The sequence below is a fragment of the Tubulanus polymorphus genome, chromosome 10 (genome assembly GCF_964204645.1).
Source record: "Tubulanus polymorphus chromosome 10, tnTubPoly1.2, whole genome shotgun sequence".
NCBI lineage: Eukaryota > Metazoa > Nemertea > Palaeonemertea > Tubulaniformes > Tubulanidae > Tubulanus > Tubulanus polymorphus.
Genome location: NC_134034.1, coordinates 1,959,475 through 1,977,870, shown reverse-complemented (window position 1 = coordinate 1,977,870; position 18,396 = coordinate 1,959,475). Strand labels below are relative to the sequence as shown.

Sequence of the window (18,396 nt, the reverse complement as noted above, 5' to 3'; positions counted from 1 at the left end):
AGTTTATTGTAGTTTTTCTCGGGTATATGTTGATGTCTTCATCCTCCAAGTTGTTTGTCTCGCGTGTTGACTAGGTAATGATGTTGTTGGAACGTCCACGGGTGTCATCGGACTCAGTCCCGGAGTCGGATTCTGGATGGTGCTATCACCAGACTTCTCACCACCAGAGTTCTGGCTAGTGAAATGACAATGGGAAGAGAGCATATTAAGTCAAGATGTTTGTCAGACAGAGCCTGACCACTGAGGTTTGAGAAAGCTTTGATTATCTCATAACCATGCATAATAGACTGGTAGATTTAGTTTGATTGATTTGAATTGGTGTCCCTTACAAATCCACCACACATGCAGGAAAGTACAGATATAGTTGCGTGATCGGCGGTCGAGTTTACATAATTTTTTTTTCTAAATTGAAGTATATAATTTGGAAATTCGGTTCCGGTTCATTCATATAATCTTCTGGCAAGCGACTGATTGGGGTCAATTAAGTTGACTGCCTATTTTAATACATCGAGATTTTGGATATCTATATTACAAGGTTTACCTTTTTTCCACCTATTTTAATACATCAGTGATTTTGGATATCTATATTACAAGGTTAACTTTTCTGCCTATCTTAATACATCAGTGATTTTTGCTATCTATATTACAAGGTTAACTTTTCTGCCTATCTTAATAAATCAGTGATCTTGGCTATCTATATTACGAGGTTTACCTTTTTTCCACCTATTTTAATACATCTGTGATTTTGGATATCTATATTACAAGGTTAACTTTTCTGCCTATCTTAATACATCAGTGATTTTTGCTATCTATATTACAAGGTTAACTTTTCTGCCTATCTTAATAAATCAGTGATCTTGGCTATCTATATTACAAGGTTTACCTTTTTCCACCTATTATAATACATCTGCGATTTTGGATATCTATATTATAAGGCTAACCTCTTTCTGCCTAATTTAACACATCGAGATTTTGGATACAATGTTGAAGACCATTTAGTATATTTTATCACCAGTTGATCAGTAGTTTAGCTAAAAAAAGAGCAGAATCTTGTGAGCAGAATATCCTTAATCGAATATCACTGATCATAATTAACGTGTCAATTCATATATAAGATCAGCAATGTGGACCGATACATAGATTTTGATAATAGTCAATTATTAAATGATATTTATATGAAATTCAACTCATATTGTTATTCATCTATATTCCAGATATCTAAGCAATGGTTGATTATTATAGTTTAACAACATTTCTAACATGACTAAAGCATCTATAGTCATCTTAAGGAATACCAGAGTTATGCATAATCAATCTTATCAAATCGTTTTTGTACTGTTTTTTCCCTTCTATCTTCAGAAATTCTTGATGTGTCTCTTTCTTGGGTGTTAAACACCCAGTGGCGAGTAGGCTTTTATTGAAACCCAGGCCCATCATACGGTGTAAACCTGCTAGTAACATTGCCCTAAATACATTCCGATTGTCGGCTAAACCATATTCGTATTATCAAATTAACTTCATCGTCAATTAATTAATTTTAAGAGATGTTTTCTACCCATAGATGTTGATATTTGGACCCAGTGAATGGTATTCTAATCCATTCCAATAATTCTAAATATTGCTCCTAATATAAACAATGATCCGATAATTATGATAATACAACTGAAGAGCACACTGATCCTACACGCAACGTGGTTCTACAGATTTAAGAAACCTTGAATCATTCCCACACCTTGACAAATCCAGAATTCTGCAAAGCCTTAACAGATTCAATAAATCCTTTGCACAAGACACAAACCCTATTCTTTAGATATCAACCCATATAAAATTATACAGTAAGTTGTCTTATCAACCCCTATGGTTAAGATTTGAGCACCTTATAGAAAAGTGCTGAATTAAACTTCATCTTAGATACCTAATCAATCAATTAATGTCCAAGCTATAATTAAAATTGTCTCTGACAATATTTTATACGGGGCTTGAAATTTCTACACTAGAAGAATTTCCGATCCGGTACAAATTTAGATTGACCACTATTTCAAACTGCTAATTTGGCATCAGAGCTTTTGATATCTAGTTTGACGAATCCAGAATTCCCCAAAACCTAACTGATTCAACAGATCGCACACACAAGTGGCCCAGTTAGACGCAGACAATATTGCACGATATAGTCGTCTCATCCACTGCGCTATTTTTTTAATAATTTTCACTAATATTCATTATATTGAATTGATTTTAATTAATCTTCTAGATATCTAAGTGATCCATTAATTAGTAATCATACTAGCTATATCTTAATTGTCAGTTGAATAACATTAACATGGAGCCTGAAAATCTACATGAGTAGAATTTCAGATGTGGTGAATTCATCACTATTCAAATTCATCAAAACTTAAGATAAAAGTACAATTCTAATAGTAAATTAGAAACTCCCTTAGCCGAATTGCTATATAATCTTTATTTCCCTTTTATAGTAGTACACTGTGTATAAGGACCGAAAGACCTTGTTATGACCGGACCTCCCAGGTGCGGTGCAAGACATGATGCTAGAAAATAGTTTGAAGGAGAGGGGTTAGTAAAAGAGAGCTATTAGCAAGAGGAATAAGACCTAAGTTTAGGATATCCTGTCAGAATAAGGCTCTCAATCTGACATACACAGTGAAATTGAAATATTCCCCCTTCCAAATTCAGGAATGTATTTGTGCACGTACAGATTTGTTTTATCTCCCTTCGATCGGAAGTAAATCTGCGTGAAATGATTTTGGCAATATGTATCAAAACTAATACAGCTGTATGAAGACACACTAGGTTCACTTAGATACCGATAAATAAATGCGCTCAGATACACATGTATCAGCTACATTTTAAATGTCCATGGACCTGAATTAAAAACAATTTCACATAACATATTGAATTTACCTTAATCGTAGATATCTTATAGTAATACATTAATGAGTTATTCACCTTTGATTCTAATTGTCAGTTAAACAATATCTATTATGCGTAACTTGACACACAGTATGACCTTTAGATGAATCAGTTAGGTTTAGGTAAATTTTGGCAATTTCGAAGACCATGACCAGTTGCCATAAGCACGGCAGTTGGAGATGTAAATACTGATCAGTCGATGAGACTGATTCAGATGTGCTCATACATATATCAGCTATATTTAAATTTTCAGTTTTACGACATTTATATTATGGACCTGTATTACATACCGGATAAATAGTTTTTGATCTTAGAAATAATGAATTCATCTTTATTGTGGATCTAAGCCATTGGTTAATGAGCAATTTTTCCTAGCTATATATGATAATTGTCAGTTAAACAAAAATCAGAGCGCAAAACAAGGCACAGAGTATGGCTTTCGGGAATGATTTGAATCAATTAAAGCTTTGCTTTATTCTAGATTTGTCAAAGTGCTGAGACCTAATCACAGTTTCTAAAAGACACGCAGTCCATAGTTTTCCCCATATATATTACACCAGATCTCGATAGAGCCCTAGACACTATTTTATACATCTTTCCCCCAGAAATTCATTAATGCAATGGGTAAAGCAGCATATAATATATACTGTAAAGTGCCTGAATGTTTATAAATGACATAAATGATATATGTATCAATATATTATTTGTAAAAAAATTTATTAACTGACGATAAAGTTTAATTTATATATATATATCTTTACAAGTAAAGCCAGCCTTAATGTATATGGGGGCCCTAAAATATCTACACCAGAAGAATTTTTCATCAAACATTATAAGATATTGAATGATTGCTTATATCTAAGCGATTGGTTAATTAGTAAATTGTCTTATCTATATCTTGATTGTCAGTTGACAATAGTCATATGAGGCCTGAAATATCTACGGTACATTCGAAAAATTACAAATGTCACATAAGATATTGAATTTACCTTATGTACATACTTGCAAAATCTTTTAATCAATAACTGACCAATCTACATTCTAATTATCAGAACAAAGAATATTTTAAGGGACCTCAGTCAATCATTTCGTCTAATATTGTAAATATTCAAGCAATCATTGCCTAGCTATATTTCAATTTACTACCGGCCACAGAGCTTCAATAAAGTAGTGCGGAGATTGCTGGCTCCTCAACTTCTCATTTGGGCTTCTGCAGTTTTCATCAGCAAATGGGTCGATCAGTATTCATCTATTGTGAGTGTCTTCTTCAGGTCAATTTTTCCGAGATGTAGTTTGGCTGAAACAAAGTGAAGAAAGCAAAACATTTCAGACAGATTTATCATAATTTACGTGTCATTTCAAATTACAAGCCACCCTGTTTTTCACAAAGTAAAATTCATTGACGTCAATTGCTGATTTAAACCCCAATAATTAATTGCAGTAGTATGACTAGTTCATCACTGTTTAAGACTAAGTGAAGATAAAAGTTCAGCCATGTGGACCGGTAAAGGCTGTGAAGGAGGACCCGTAGGTCGAAAAATACATCGAGATGAGTCGCAAAAAAAACGGCGACACTTCCAGGAAGGATTGAACTTTTATATATTTCAATTCCAAGTATGCAAATTCTCATATATGAAAACGAACCATTACTTAGTGCTAAAAAGCAGGTTTTTACGTGTTTTTCAAGAATAAGTCCCCTAAAAATAACTTGATCACTATGAAATTTTTGTGGGCTTGAGAACTCATTATAAGCCAAACCATGACACCAAAAATCAACACTATTGGTTCAACAGCCAATGTTTGTGCCTTGTTGACACACCGGTACTCTATTCATTTTCAATGAAAACTGCTTCTCCAGACCATTTGCATAGGCAAACCTACGGTTCGCCAAAAATCAACTTACATTTCAAGTTTGCTGGGTTCAATATCGGTTAAAAAGTTCTACGTTCGTATCAAATATCAAATTACCTTTTATGATGGCTGGGTTTATTATTGGAGGATCTCCTAAGTTGGTTGGTTGAGTTTCATCCAAATTGGCCCCTTCTGTGCACTGTTCTCTAATCGGCAGATCTTAGTTGATGAGCTCTCGTTTGACTTTTTGAGTTGGTGCCTGCCAGGAGCAAAACAGGTGGGAATCGAAGTACAGATATAGTTGTGTGATCGTCGGTCGATTTTACATCATTTTTTTTCGAAATCGAAGTACTTCTTTGTCTTCTTGGGTTTCGTCGAAGCTGAAATTGAGTAAAAGAAAAACATTTTGTAGTCACACATTTTTTCATCATTAATCCTAATTTACGTGGGTATCAACTTAACTTTCAAGATTGCCGAGTTCAGTATTTTTTTGGCATCTTCTGTAGTCGTCTCCTAGCATCATCTTCTTCAACTTCTTGGGAGTCCTGAAATGAAAAAAAAAGAGAAGAGCGATGAAAACCTGGTACGGAACAAAACTAATGTTCGAAAGCTTTTCAGCTCTCCGTCGCCGGTCACATGCCGAGAACCCCAGACAATGAGCCAGCCAGGAATATACTGCCCTCTACACACCCTCACACAGAACGCGAAAACCAGGATGACGACGCCTCACATTCCCCATCTAACTGCAGGATGTACTGGGCGACGTCAGTAACTGACACACCTGTAAAATTGCACGAAACACAAATAGCGCAGTACAACCAGCTTGACCGGGTTGAGATTCAGGATCTCAACTAGCACCCAAAAGCGTGACAAGAGACTTCATCCACTGACCGAGGTTGTCACAAGGACACAATGAAACTAGCACTCACAAGCCGACGAGAGACTTCATCCACTGACCGGGGTTGTCACAAGGACACAATGAAAACTAGCACTCAAACTAGAAATCAAAGAGCGTGACAGTAGAATCATCCCTCAGCCGACTCAGAATACCAGAAACAAAGAGCGTGACAGTAGAATCATCCCTCATCCGGGTGGTCACAAGGACACAATGAATGCTAGTAGCGTGACAATCCAGTATAACCGCTCCATTTGTATCCCGCGCAATCCCGCAGATATGCCCGTCATTGACATCACTCAGCACACTTTGTAGATAGGTGGGGGCAGTGAGGCCTCGTCATCCTGGTTTTCGTGTTCCGTATGAGGGCGTGTAGAGGGCAGCCATTTCCTGACCGACTCTTTGTCTGACATCCTCGTCACGTGACCGGCAAAGGAGAGCCGACGCTTTCGGACATTAGTTTTGTTCCAGCAAACGTTGAAATTCGACAGAGAAATCGGCCCTGAAAAATAAAACGGATTAGACCCTGAAAAATAGAACGGATTAATAAACACGGAACAGTACAGGACAGTACGGAGACGAACAGTAACACATAAAACATAAAGACGTCGTTCCTCAGGAAGCAGGAACAGGAGCAGGAGCGGGAGCGCAGCGAAGATCGCCAGGAGAATCCACGGTAGCATGTTCACAGTGTGAGTGTGCAGAGGTGAATGCATGATCGCCTGTATGCTTGTACATACCGTGGTCAGCCGGTGACGTATTCCAATAGTGATCAATAGCGCGTTTGAATGATATCAACAACTCTGAAAGACCGCAATTGTGTCTCTCTATTGTTGAATGGAGTTATATCAAGTTCCGACTGCCGGCGTGAACACGCGCCAGTAGCCAGCTGAACAATATCGCGGAACTTTGATAAGGCCATAAAATAAATTTCTTTGATTCCCAACAGCTCCCCTCCGAATTTAGCCGCCGCCGCCGCCGGTTTTTTTGTCTTAAATTTTAGAATAGTTTATAAACTATACCGACCGATAGCTTTTCAGTTAAAAATTCACACCAACACAGGTCTTCATATCATAGAGCTTTTGAAATATTTCGTATCATATACGGTACCGGTTTAAAATATTAAACAGTCTCCCTCTTCAATGACAATTTTTTTTCACAAATACTGATGAGAATCAAGTATTTTGCTGCTCTATGAAAAATCTCCAAAAGTCACCAAGGTCAAGATATCAGCTAGGCCTACTCGGTAGACCGACCGGTACTGTAATGGCGTTACTAAAAGTATGCACTACTAAAACGAAGATCGATGAATACACGTTGAACTTAACTCTTCCAGGGGTCACATTAAGCTCTTGGCTAAGAAATGTGATCGTATGGACGCTAGAGACAGTCATCTACGTATCAATCACGATTCATACTGTAAAACATGGATCCCGCCTTACAATTACAAAATACATGTTTTACTAGGGGTGAAATGCGGATAGCCTCCTCCTTACATTTTAAAAACAATACGCGTATGTCCTTTTGAAATCGAAGAATAAAAACATAAACATTTATTGATGAAAACTTCTAGCTTTATTTCTCATAAATGCGTAGCTTCCCCGCTGTGGTGATTCCAATTCCAATTTTAAACCACTGAAATTCATGGGATAAATCGGTGCCGAAAAAAGAAGTGGAATCCAGGACAGTGGGACTGAGTCCAGGACTGAAGAAGTGGTCACAGGGAAAATATCAGTTTTTCTTCGCTCCAAAAAAATATTCCTGATGGTGAAAAAAGCTACTAAATCCCCTAAGATAAACTCACAATCTTTTTCTTACATGATTGACTTTTTTATTTTATTTGTAAAACGCACAAAATTCCATAGTTTACAATAAACAGTTTTACGATATATTCAGCATACTTCATTACTTCGCACCAAGGAAGGCTCCGGGTAGGCTCACCGAGGAAGTCTCCGCGAGGCGGGGCTCACCGAGGGGCCTGTTCCCTTCATGTCTTATGCCATATTAAACGCAAGTCGTGGCTCAATCGAAAAAAGTTACTGATTTTCACGTTTAAGAACAAAGACAATCTAGACAAATTTCCATCGAAGATATAGCTAAGGGTGAAAAGTAGGAACCAGAGCCAGTCGCGCAGTCCGGGCTTAGATTGAAGACCAGTCTGAAACCATTTTGTTTGTATCCAATCTAACAACTTCAGACCAGTCTTGACCCATTTCTATCAAGTATAGACCAGTGATTTACGGCTTCATTTCAACTTATGCTAAGCCATGACGTGCGACTGGGCTCTATTCCAGATAAGCCAGGCTTACCTCATTTCGGTCTCGTTCCACGGTGGAAACATAGAATAAGACTGGCCAAGATAAGTTTTAACTCTAGCTTATGTACCCTTGTAGAGTGAACATAAATATATCACGTCGGGTCGAGTTTTTAACTGGTATCAACTTTAACCCAAGGACTAACTCGTTTCATTTTCAGTTGACAAGTTCAGTTATTTGAGTTGATACCAGTCTATAAAATCAGCCCCTGGGGTTGAAAATCATGGAAGAACATAACAACTCTTTTAGAGGTCATTCACAGGAAGGTGGAATATAGCTAACCCCAACCCCTCCGCCACCTTCCTGCTGCAACCATTCACACTCGTCAACTAATTAAAATTCCTGGACCCGGTTTTATAGACTGGTAACAACTTTAACCCGTGGGGGCTAAACCAGTTGAAAATTAATTGAGTTAGCCCCATGGGTTAAAGTTAAGACCAGCCTATAAAACGGGCTCCAGGTTATCAATAATAATACTGCAGTTAAATATCTTAATTTCCGAAAAAACCTACACGGCACAGACTCGTCAACTTTAACTAACATTTCCAGAACATCGTCTAGAATTATTAGAACAACCGTGTGTGACCCGGCTGTGAATAGAGGACCATCCATGGCACAAACAGAGCGATTGTGCGCATTTATATAGAAATGTACGATAAATTCTGAATCCAGTTCCATGATTGTTAGTCAGAGTCGAAACATCGTGAATTAACAAATCTTAGTCATAATACGTAACATGAAATGACCTGCCATTTTCACCCCTATAACCTAATCTAAAATAAAAATCTTATCAAAAAGGATCAAGTTCCCGGAAACAAAGGACCGGAAGTCAGAAAATAATTTCAATGCAATAATGAAACCGTGGAACTGGATCCCGCGCATTGAATGTGTTGTTCGATAAACTGAATGGATGGTCCCTGAAGATAGGTAGACTGCACGGGTGCAGATTGCACAAGAGATTGAGGTCACTGAAAATATACTTACAACAATATCTATTTACAAATGTATACGATTGTTGGTGATGGAATTTCGAAGGTTATTTCATCAGAGGGGGTCAGAACGTTACATCTTATCACCTTACAATGTCACCGAAAAAAACACTGGTCCCATGAAAGTTGTGAAAATAAGTTTCAACTGTATAAGGTAAGAAAGTTAAGAGATACAGTAGACTCTGCCTTACAAGGTAGCTTTGGGACTGTTGTAAATATCTCACCGAGTTGAGAATCAGGGAACTCGGTAGCTTTGGGACTGTTGTAAATATCTCACCGAGTTGAGAATCAGGGAACTCGGTAGCTTTGGGACTGTTGTAAATATCTCACCGAGTTGAGAATCAGGGAACTCGGTAGCGTGTTGAGACTGCTGTAAATATTTCACCGAGTTGAGAATCAGGGAACTCGGTAGCGTTGGGACTGCTGTAAATATTTCACCGAGTTGAGAATCAGGGAACTCGGTAGCGTTGAGACTGCTGTAAATATTTCACCGAGTTGAGAATCAGGGAACTCGGTAGCGTTGGGACTGCTGTAAATATTTCACCGAGTTGAGAATCAGGGAACTCGGTAGCGTTGGGACTGTTGTAGATATTTCACCGAGTTGAGAACTAGGGAACTCGGTAGCGTTGGGACTGCTGTAAATATTTCACCGAGTTGAGTGGTTTACAGTGATAACTAGTACCGATTAAGGAGGAGTCTACTGTATCGTTCAGTGGTACAACATTACTTTTTTTTTAGTGAACTACAGTTACTCGAAAACAAAATACAGAGGCTTTGCACAAAATCAAATAAACCATTGAATATTATAACAACATGTGAAACCCAGTTACATGAAAAAAGGTTCAAGTACAGCAACATAAAACAATTTCTACAGTAGTTCCTAAACCTGTCGCTCTTTCTTACTGAAGATTGAAAATATTATAAGCCCCAGTGGCAACGAATTCAAAATTTTGAATATTCGTTCCGCGATATCACTAATATCGGGAACAAAACATTACACACTAAAACAAGGATGAGCAATTCAGACTTAGCCGACTTGAATTGTAGAATATTGGGCAGTGCAAAGACTTTTTACCGATTTATTGAATATCATAAGTCTTATTTCCAGATGTAATTCACCTACCGGGGTATTCGACTAGATACCCTTTTTTCACCCACCCCCCTTGGCAAACACCCTCTTAAAGCAATTTCAGCTGACAAACGACATCGTCAAATCACCTCAGACTAGCGACTCGATATACATCGTTCTAGAAAATACGATCCACAGATGTTCCGTTTAATTAAAGGATGGCTGCCTCCGTATAAATCCCCTTATGACATCATCAAGTGATGATTAGCACCCTAAACGAGGCTGCCATATCCGATACATATGATGATGTCACTAATTCAAGACAATCCCATCATCCATCTGCCTTAACAATAAAGATAGCCGCCTACATAAACCCCATCGTCAAACTACCATAAATAGCACAGCCATGCAGTTCTCATTCTAGAAACGTTTGCGCAAATGCGAAGTATGATCCTAACTTCAGGGTTCCGATGACTCTGACCGGCGACAGCGCGCGCTTCATTTCCGTAAATAACAGCAGCATCTAATAGCAACAGTTCAACAACGTCTTTGATCGAAATATAAATCCATCTTCGAGTCCGGTATCCGACGATTTAACATTCCGCGCGCTACCGCGGAGTCCGCACATTAATACCAACCGTCCGATCGAAAAGCGCAATCGATTTTCTTTCAGCACGTCGCCGTAGTAACCCTCCGTTCGTCCGGTGACGCGTTACGGGCTGGCACGATTTAAACCGTCATTTTAAATCGCTCGAATGTTTTTTAAAACGTTTAAAATGCTCGGAAATTGTTTTTTTTTAAATAAATAGTTTGCAGTTAAAATCATCTCCTTAGATGACTGACCATCCATTCTAAACCTTTATACAGTCTGAAAGAAAAAACAACAGAAACATAAGATGAAACATCTAAAATATACCATCTTCTTTCATCAGGGAGTCAAACAGTCCTGTCACAGTATAACACCCTGCCCCTAGTAGACACATCCTCCCTCAGCAGGGATTTGAACCTGATGACATCGTGAGACTCTATCACAGTATAAACCCCTGCCCCTAGTAGACACATCCTCCCTCAGCAGGGATTTGAACCTGATGACATCGTGAGACTCTGTCGCAGTACAAACCCCTGCCCCTATTAGACACATCCTCCCTCAACAGGGATTTGAACCTGATGACATCGTGAGACTCTGTCACAGTACAAACCCCTGTCCTAGTAGACACATCCTCCCTCAGCAGGGATTTGAACCTGATGACATCATGAGACTCTGTCGCAGTACAAACCCCTGTCCTAGTAGACACATCCTCCCTCAGCAGGGATTTGAACCTGATGACATCATCATGAGACTCTGTCACAGTACAAACCCCTGCCCCTAGTAGTCACATCCTCCCTCAGCAGGGATTTGAACCTGATGACATCATCATGAGACTCTGTCACAGTACAAACCCCTGCCCCTAGTAGACACATCCTCCCTCAGCAGGGATTTGAACCTGATGACATCGTGAGACTCTGTCGCAGTACAAACCCCTGCCCCTAGTAGACACATCCTCCAACCAGAAATCACATTTGATTTTGGCCAGGGATTTGCATAGTTGATCCATAAAACCCACACCACAGCGACAGTACGACAGGCGATATGATAGTGTCGCATGTTATTGTGCAGCAAACCTGCGCGTGTATCTACAGACAGTGTCTAACCGGGCAGGGTTTCATGCTGTGACTGAGTCTAGCGATAGCATCAGGTTCGAATCCCAACCGAGTGACGATAGAAATTTTCAAATCTGAAAATTAAGAGCGGATTCCTAGGTAGCACGCGCGATATATACATACCCTTCGCCGGTCAGGCCGCAGCACGCTTGTATATGCCAACCGTGATCTTTAATCGACGTTAAACTGAGTTGTTGCGATATTTCGCTGGCCGTCATCGCGCCTTTCAAATCCTGTTTATTCGCGAATATCAAAACGCGAGCTTTCTTCAATTCCTAGAATAGAAAAAGGACGGTGCACGAAAAGACGATAAATCGATTACATCGAACGATCGAATGTCGAGCGATTTCGCCGCCACCTGGCGGCGGTGGTCATCGGCGATACTGACCTCGTTAGCTAACATATTCGTTAATTCTTCTTTAGTTATGGGTAGACGCTCGCGATCCGTACTATCGATTACCATTATCACAAACTGCAAAATATCAGTTGGAGGAAAGATTAATATTTCAAGTATAACGCGTATGTATTCAGGGCACACTTATTTTGAAAATTGAGACTTAAGATAACACCGGGCTAAAGCTAATTTTTGGTCCACTTTTATAGCTAGAGACTTAAGGTAAGACCGGGCTAAGCTCATTTTGGTCCAATTTTATAGTTAGAGGCTTAAGGTAAGACCGAGCTAAGCTCATTTTGGTCCAGTTTTATAGTTAGAGGCTTAAGATAAGACCGGGCTAAGCTAATTTTGGTCCAGTTTTATAGTTAGAGGCTTAAGATAAGACCGGGCTAAGCTCATTTTGGTCCAGTTTTATAGTTAGAGGCTTAAGATAAGACCGGGCTAAGCTAATTTTGGTCCAGTTTTATAGCTAGAGACTTAAGATAAGACTGGGCTAAGCTCATTTTGGTCCAGTTTTATAGCTAGAGACTTAAGATAAGACTGAACAGTTGAGACTTAGATAAGAGTATGACTAAACCCTTTATGGCTCAGTTCGACAGTAGTAGATAAGATTGGGCTTAATTCATACAGTCCGGTTCCACAGTTGAGACTGAAGATAAGGCTCGGCTTAACTCCTATGGGCTGGTCGTTCAGTAGAGACTTTAGATAAGACCGGGTTTAGGGTTAGGGCTAGACCGGGGCTAAACTTATTTCGACCGAACAATAGATTCGAGCGATAGTTGGCGCAAATTCTTTTCAACGACGTGGGGGGGGGGGGGGTGGAGTAATAGGAGGGGGTACTCTATCTCGTAAACAGCCTACCTGCGCGTTAGAGTAGTAAGTATTCCACGCCGATCGTAATGAATCCTGTCCGCCGATGTCCCACATCAGAAAGTGGATATTCTTCCACACGACCTCTTCCACGTTGCTGCCGATCGTCGGGGACGTGTGAACGACTTCATTCATCAAACTGAGAGAAAAAACAAAAACGGAAATCAAACAGTGGCGAGTGAGGATCGACGAGCAAGAGGTGGCGCTAGAGTGAAACCGGTCTGCACATATTTCTACGACATCATCAAATTAACTATGAACAATTGATCTAAATGATGGCTGCCTCAATAAACCCCCCTATGACATCATCAATTTACCTACGTACTAGTGATTTGATAGATCTATAGAAACTTTGTTTGCCTCCATGAATCCCCCTATGACATCATCAAATTATCTACTAGTTATTTGATCTATAGACACTTCTAGAAAAGATGTCTGCTTCCATTAATCCTACCTATGACATCATCAAATTGTCTACGAGTGACTCGATCTATAGACACTTCCGGAAAGAGATGTCAGCCTATATTAATCCCCCTATGACATCATCAAATCGATAAAAAAATCATTGATGGTAATTTTACATACGGCTTTATTTTCCTGATACAAAAGAAACATCTGGTTTAATGATTTGACTCGTAATAAAATATATGTGGTATAGAGAAGAGAAGTGGTAACAGTTGTTGTATGTGCGGGGTAGAGTGGAGTGGAACAGAGTCTCTGGTCGAGTGTCATTCAGTTAAATATCAACAAACAAACATTCTGAATCGATACAAATGGCGAACCGTAGTAATGCTGATTCGCCGAGATATCAATCCATTCTCAACTATAAATTCCATTAATGGTTATTTACATAGGAAAGAGCAATTACTGTTATTTAGATATCGAAATATCAGGGTGCACATTTTAACCCCCTACAGCCTACACACAATCTGATAACTCATATTCTAACCCCATAGAGCCCATAGGCTATACTATCTGATTACTCATATTCTAACCCCATAGAGCCCATAGGCTATACTATCTGATAACTCATATTCTAACCCCATACAGCCCATAGGCTATACTATCTGATAAGTCATATTCTAACCCAATAGAGCCCATAGGCTATACTATCTGATAACTCATATTCTAACCCCATAGAGCCCACTATCCGGTAACTCTCAAATTTCAACTCTTTTATACATTTCAAACGCCTAGTTTACATAACTTTACCAGGATTTTCAGGACTAGGTGCGAACCCAGTCAAACTCAAACGACCGCGGAACCGGGTCGAGGGTGATCCGGAGTTTGACCGTAAACACATTCTTAATTCAAATTCGAAACTGATAAGCTGCATGTGTTTCAGAATGTACGAATATTTGATCCTGAGCACTAACACACACACACACACAAACACACTTTCAGTGTCCTGTACTAGAGAACAGCAGGGGCCAGTTGCTCAAAAGTTAGTTAAAGATAACCGCCCGTTAAATACCATAGTAACAATGAAATTTCAATTGTCACCATATCAACTATCCACTGGTTAACTCTAACCAACTTTTGAGCAACCAGCCCCAGCTGTTTATAATGCTGTCCACTGATCTACTACTGGTCAAACTTACAATTGATATAGAATAGTAGTTTTACCAGCATTGTCCAAACCAACAATTATCACTTTATGTTCTGAAAAATACAAATACGAAACTGACGATTTAAGTAATGATAATATACCATGAAATCAATCTAAAGAGAGTGTCTGGAAGAATCTGGGAGCAGAAAACATTCAATTTCCCAGAAACTAGTTAGACGATAATCTATTAGACTATTGTCTGTATTTCTTCCAAAACTTGGGGCCCTGGGACACGACGTCCACCTGACGAGTGGTTTGAAATGCTCTACAATCAGTCGGATAAAATAAGATAAGATAACTTTATTCATCCTGACTATGTCAATTGTATAAGGATATAGTCAGAACACATCAATATTCAACGCCCCCTGGTGAACGAATTAAGAAAGAATTATGTCATCAATGAGCTTGTGCTGCAATTTTGCGAGAAGCCATAATTTGAGATCTTGGTCTTTTTTTGTTCCAGGCCCCTGTGCAACATTCCATTGGCATCATCCACTAATTTTAAACGGGGAACTGAACTAATGTCTATTTATTAATTGATGAGACCTATTTTTCTTGGATATTTTGCTTACTTTTTGGGATACATACCTCATTGATGTCTTTACAGAATGCCAAAAATCGCAGACAACAACTGAATATCCGATATATTTCCAGTTCTGTACCAATTAGATGGATTGGCAAAAAGACTCCTTAAGTCCAGTTGAATGAGAGAGAAAATCCTCCATTTTGTCAAATTTCTTGAATTTTTACATTGTCACCATGCCTACGGAAATGAAGTTATTTTTCTTGTGGGGTCTCAACAACTAAATCAGGGTGGCGTAGGCATGGTAACAATGTTCAAATCCAAGAAATTTGACAAAATGGAGGATTTTCTCTCTCATTCAACTGGACTTAAGGAGTCTTTTTGCCAATCCATCTAATCGGTACAGAACTGGAATAATATCGGATATTCAGTTGTTGTCCGCGATTTTTGGCATTCTGTTAAGACATAAATGAGGTATGTACCCCAAAAAGTAAGCAAAATATCCAAGAAAAACAGGTCTCATCAATTAATAAATAGACATTAGGCCTAAACTAAACAAGTCATCTGTTCAGATTGTTAATGAAGATAAGTTTTCTTACCTTCATTTGTGAAAAAACTCCACAGTCTCGTCAACAGAACTCCCATCCTGGATTCCTTCTCGAAAATAATTGACACTTAATTGATAATTATTAAATCCGACCCAATTTTCGAGGAGAGAGAGACCAGACGTAACAATTCGACTTTCGGGGACGATTTCAGACGATTTAGACCCTTCTATAACCGCTACAAAACGAGTCAGTAGTATACGCGGTGAACTTCTTTGTCCGGTAGACGTGTAAATTACCCTGATATATTCCCAGAAAAACCCGAATTTACTGAATTACTCTGACTCAAACTCGAACGAAATATAAATAGACGAACCCGGAAGTCAGTAAATCGAAATTGGCACGTCAATTTTCATCGATCTCTCAAAAGTCTTAATTCGTCGTTTTCGATTTAATTCTTGAATCATTTTTAAAATTACTCTGATACAATTTGTTTACTATTTTTTTGAATAAACCTAATTGTAAACAGTTAGCAAATAGAGTATGGACCAGGAGATTTTGAAAAATCAACGCGACATCGGAGTTTCTGAGTATCTGAGTATTTTCGAGTTTTTAATAAACTCGTAAACTTTGAAAAATCATATAAGCCCGGCATGTTTGACATTCTAAATTAAAGAAACACGAAATATTTCGATATGAAGCCAAAATATGACTACGGAGCCTAATTTGAAGTCGAAACCGTTGGTTTGAAAGTAAACTCGGAACTCGCAAACTGACCATATCGTTGTATATAATGGAAGTCGATGTTCCAAATTTGAGCGCGTATCCTTTTGAAATTCAAACAAATCCGACGATGACAACGACTGAATATGAGACACAAATGTTAAGAAACAATAAGCCTTCGATTCTGATTCCATTTTTGAATCATAATTATTGAATACAGATGAATTATCGATATATTTACCTGGAGGTGATGCTAAGTATCAACAGAAAACGTCCTAGAGTTTATACCAAATTACCAATTGATAATCGATAATTTCGCTCAACCCTGTGATTATGACATCTTTAGGGGGATATTAATTCCAAATGAATAAGCAATCAACTTGTAGAGAAAAGAAGTATTTTTTTTCAGGTAAAAAAGGAACAGAACTTCCTAAAATGCAGTTTCCAGAGATTGATGCAAATCGTTGACAGTCCTTGATTACAAGCCAGGGCCCAGTTTCACAAAAAGGATTAAGGCCTAAATCGATTCAAGATAAACTGAATTAATGAAGAAATTAAATCGATTTAAGAGTTAAACCTTTTTGTGAAACTGGGCCCAGGGTTCGATAAAGCTAAAGATTCGATTAAATTTAATCATCTATTTTCTTTGACTCGCTGATTATATCTAGTGAATTGAGGATTCCGTTTCTGACAGAACGAGAAGCGGATATCGCGTTCGGAAGTCTCAGCGTCGACAAGGAACCGAAAAGAGGAGGTTGTCGTAAAACTTTAACTGTCGATCGAAATTTCTTAATCATGTAAGATTTCGCGGGAAATTTAAGATGGAAATGAATTTTAGATGGACCCGGTTTCACGATAATACCTTGAGTTAAATTTGAATGGAATCGGATCTTTGAGTACCCACCACTCACCTGTTGGTTCCACAGTGGATAAGTGCGGATGAAATCTGACGGTTCCACGGTTGTGGAATATTTGACGCTTGTTTGAGTGGTTGCTGAAGTGAAGAACTGGATCCAAAACTGTAGAACTGGGTTCACTGTGGAGCGAGTCCCACAACTGTACAACTGGGTTCTGAACTGTGGAATTGAGCCCAGAACTGTAGGAGAACTGTGGAACTGGGTTCTGAACTGTGGAACTGAGTCCAGAACTGTAGGAGTCCTGAACTGTGGAATTGGGTCCTGAACTGTGGAATTGAGTCCAGAACTGTAGGAGAACTGTGGACCTGGGTCCTGAACTGTGAAATTGAGTCCAGAACTGTAGGAGTCCTGAACTGTGGAACTGGGTCCTGAACTGTGGAATTGAGTCCAGAACTGTAGGAGTCCTGAACTGTGAAATTGAGTCCAGAACTGTAGAATGTGGATCGATGGGTTTTAAAAGTTCAAATTAAAAGTGTTTTATTTTCATTTTCAGTAATTTCACCGCGGCTGAAGCCCGCATGTTGAGAGTTGGAGTGAATTCTTTCCTCGATCTGTTGACGTTAGTGATGCAAACGATGCAACAATTCGGTCCACCGGTTGCCTTGACGACTGAGAACACGTAGCATGGCGGGAACTCGATACATTCACAGCATTGTGGTTTAAAATTGCGGAATGAAATAAAAACAGCTGGACTTATTGCCGAAAGAAGGGAAAGTTATTTATCACCGGTTTCTATTTGTTACCTGTTAGTCTTCCGAATGTGATTTTGCGTAGAGATTGGAAGGTCCCGCTCAGAATATGTATTGAAGCGAGATGGAAAGATCTGATAGTTGACTAAATAAATTGTCAGAAAGAATAAAAAAGTAATTGTTCAGTTCAGTGATTATTTGCTGGATTACATATCTCTGTTGAAATCACCGCTATTTGAGGATACTTTAAGAGGAAGGATAACCAAATAGCCGAGAACGAAGTGTCCCAGGTTATACGTTCCCAAGAAAGAAAGAAATTTGTCTGGGATAATTGGCCTCACTTGGAGGCGACAAATTGTCACACTGAATTTTATTTAA

At 38.9% G+C, this 18,396-nt stretch overlaps 2 protein-coding genes across 2 annotated transcripts; one reads left to right on the top strand and one right to left on the bottom strand.

Annotated features, from left to right (window-relative positions):
- Nucleotides 1–7,494: 7,494 nt before the first annotated feature.
- LOC141912340 (ADP-ribosylation factor-like protein 5B) lies at nucleotides 7,495–16,054 on the bottom strand. Its single transcript, XM_074803594.1, has 6 exons — nucleotides 15,744–16,054; nucleotides 14,614–14,674; nucleotides 13,004–13,151; nucleotides 12,137–12,220; nucleotides 11,872–12,023; nucleotides 7,495–10,915 (listed from the first exon to the last, which is right to left on the bottom strand). The coding sequence occupies exons 1-6, from the start codon at nucleotides 15,787–15,789 to the stop codon at nucleotides 10,870–10,872; spliced, it is 537 nt and encodes a 178-aa protein (XP_074659695.1). The 5' UTR covers nucleotides 15,790–16,054; the 3' UTR covers nucleotides 7,495–10,869.
- Nucleotides 16,055–16,447: 393 nt separating this feature from the next.
- Nucleotides 16,448–18,196, top strand: LOC141912341 (EKC/KEOPS complex subunit LAGE3-like). Its single transcript, XM_074803595.1, has 3 exons — nucleotides 16,448–16,511; nucleotides 17,081–17,209; nucleotides 17,823–18,196. The coding sequence occupies exons 1-3, from the start codon at nucleotides 16,483–16,485 to the stop codon at nucleotides 17,950–17,952; spliced, it is 288 nt and encodes a 95-aa protein (XP_074659696.1). The 5' UTR covers nucleotides 16,448–16,482; the 3' UTR covers nucleotides 17,953–18,196.
- Nucleotides 18,197–18,396: the final 200 nt, after the last annotated feature.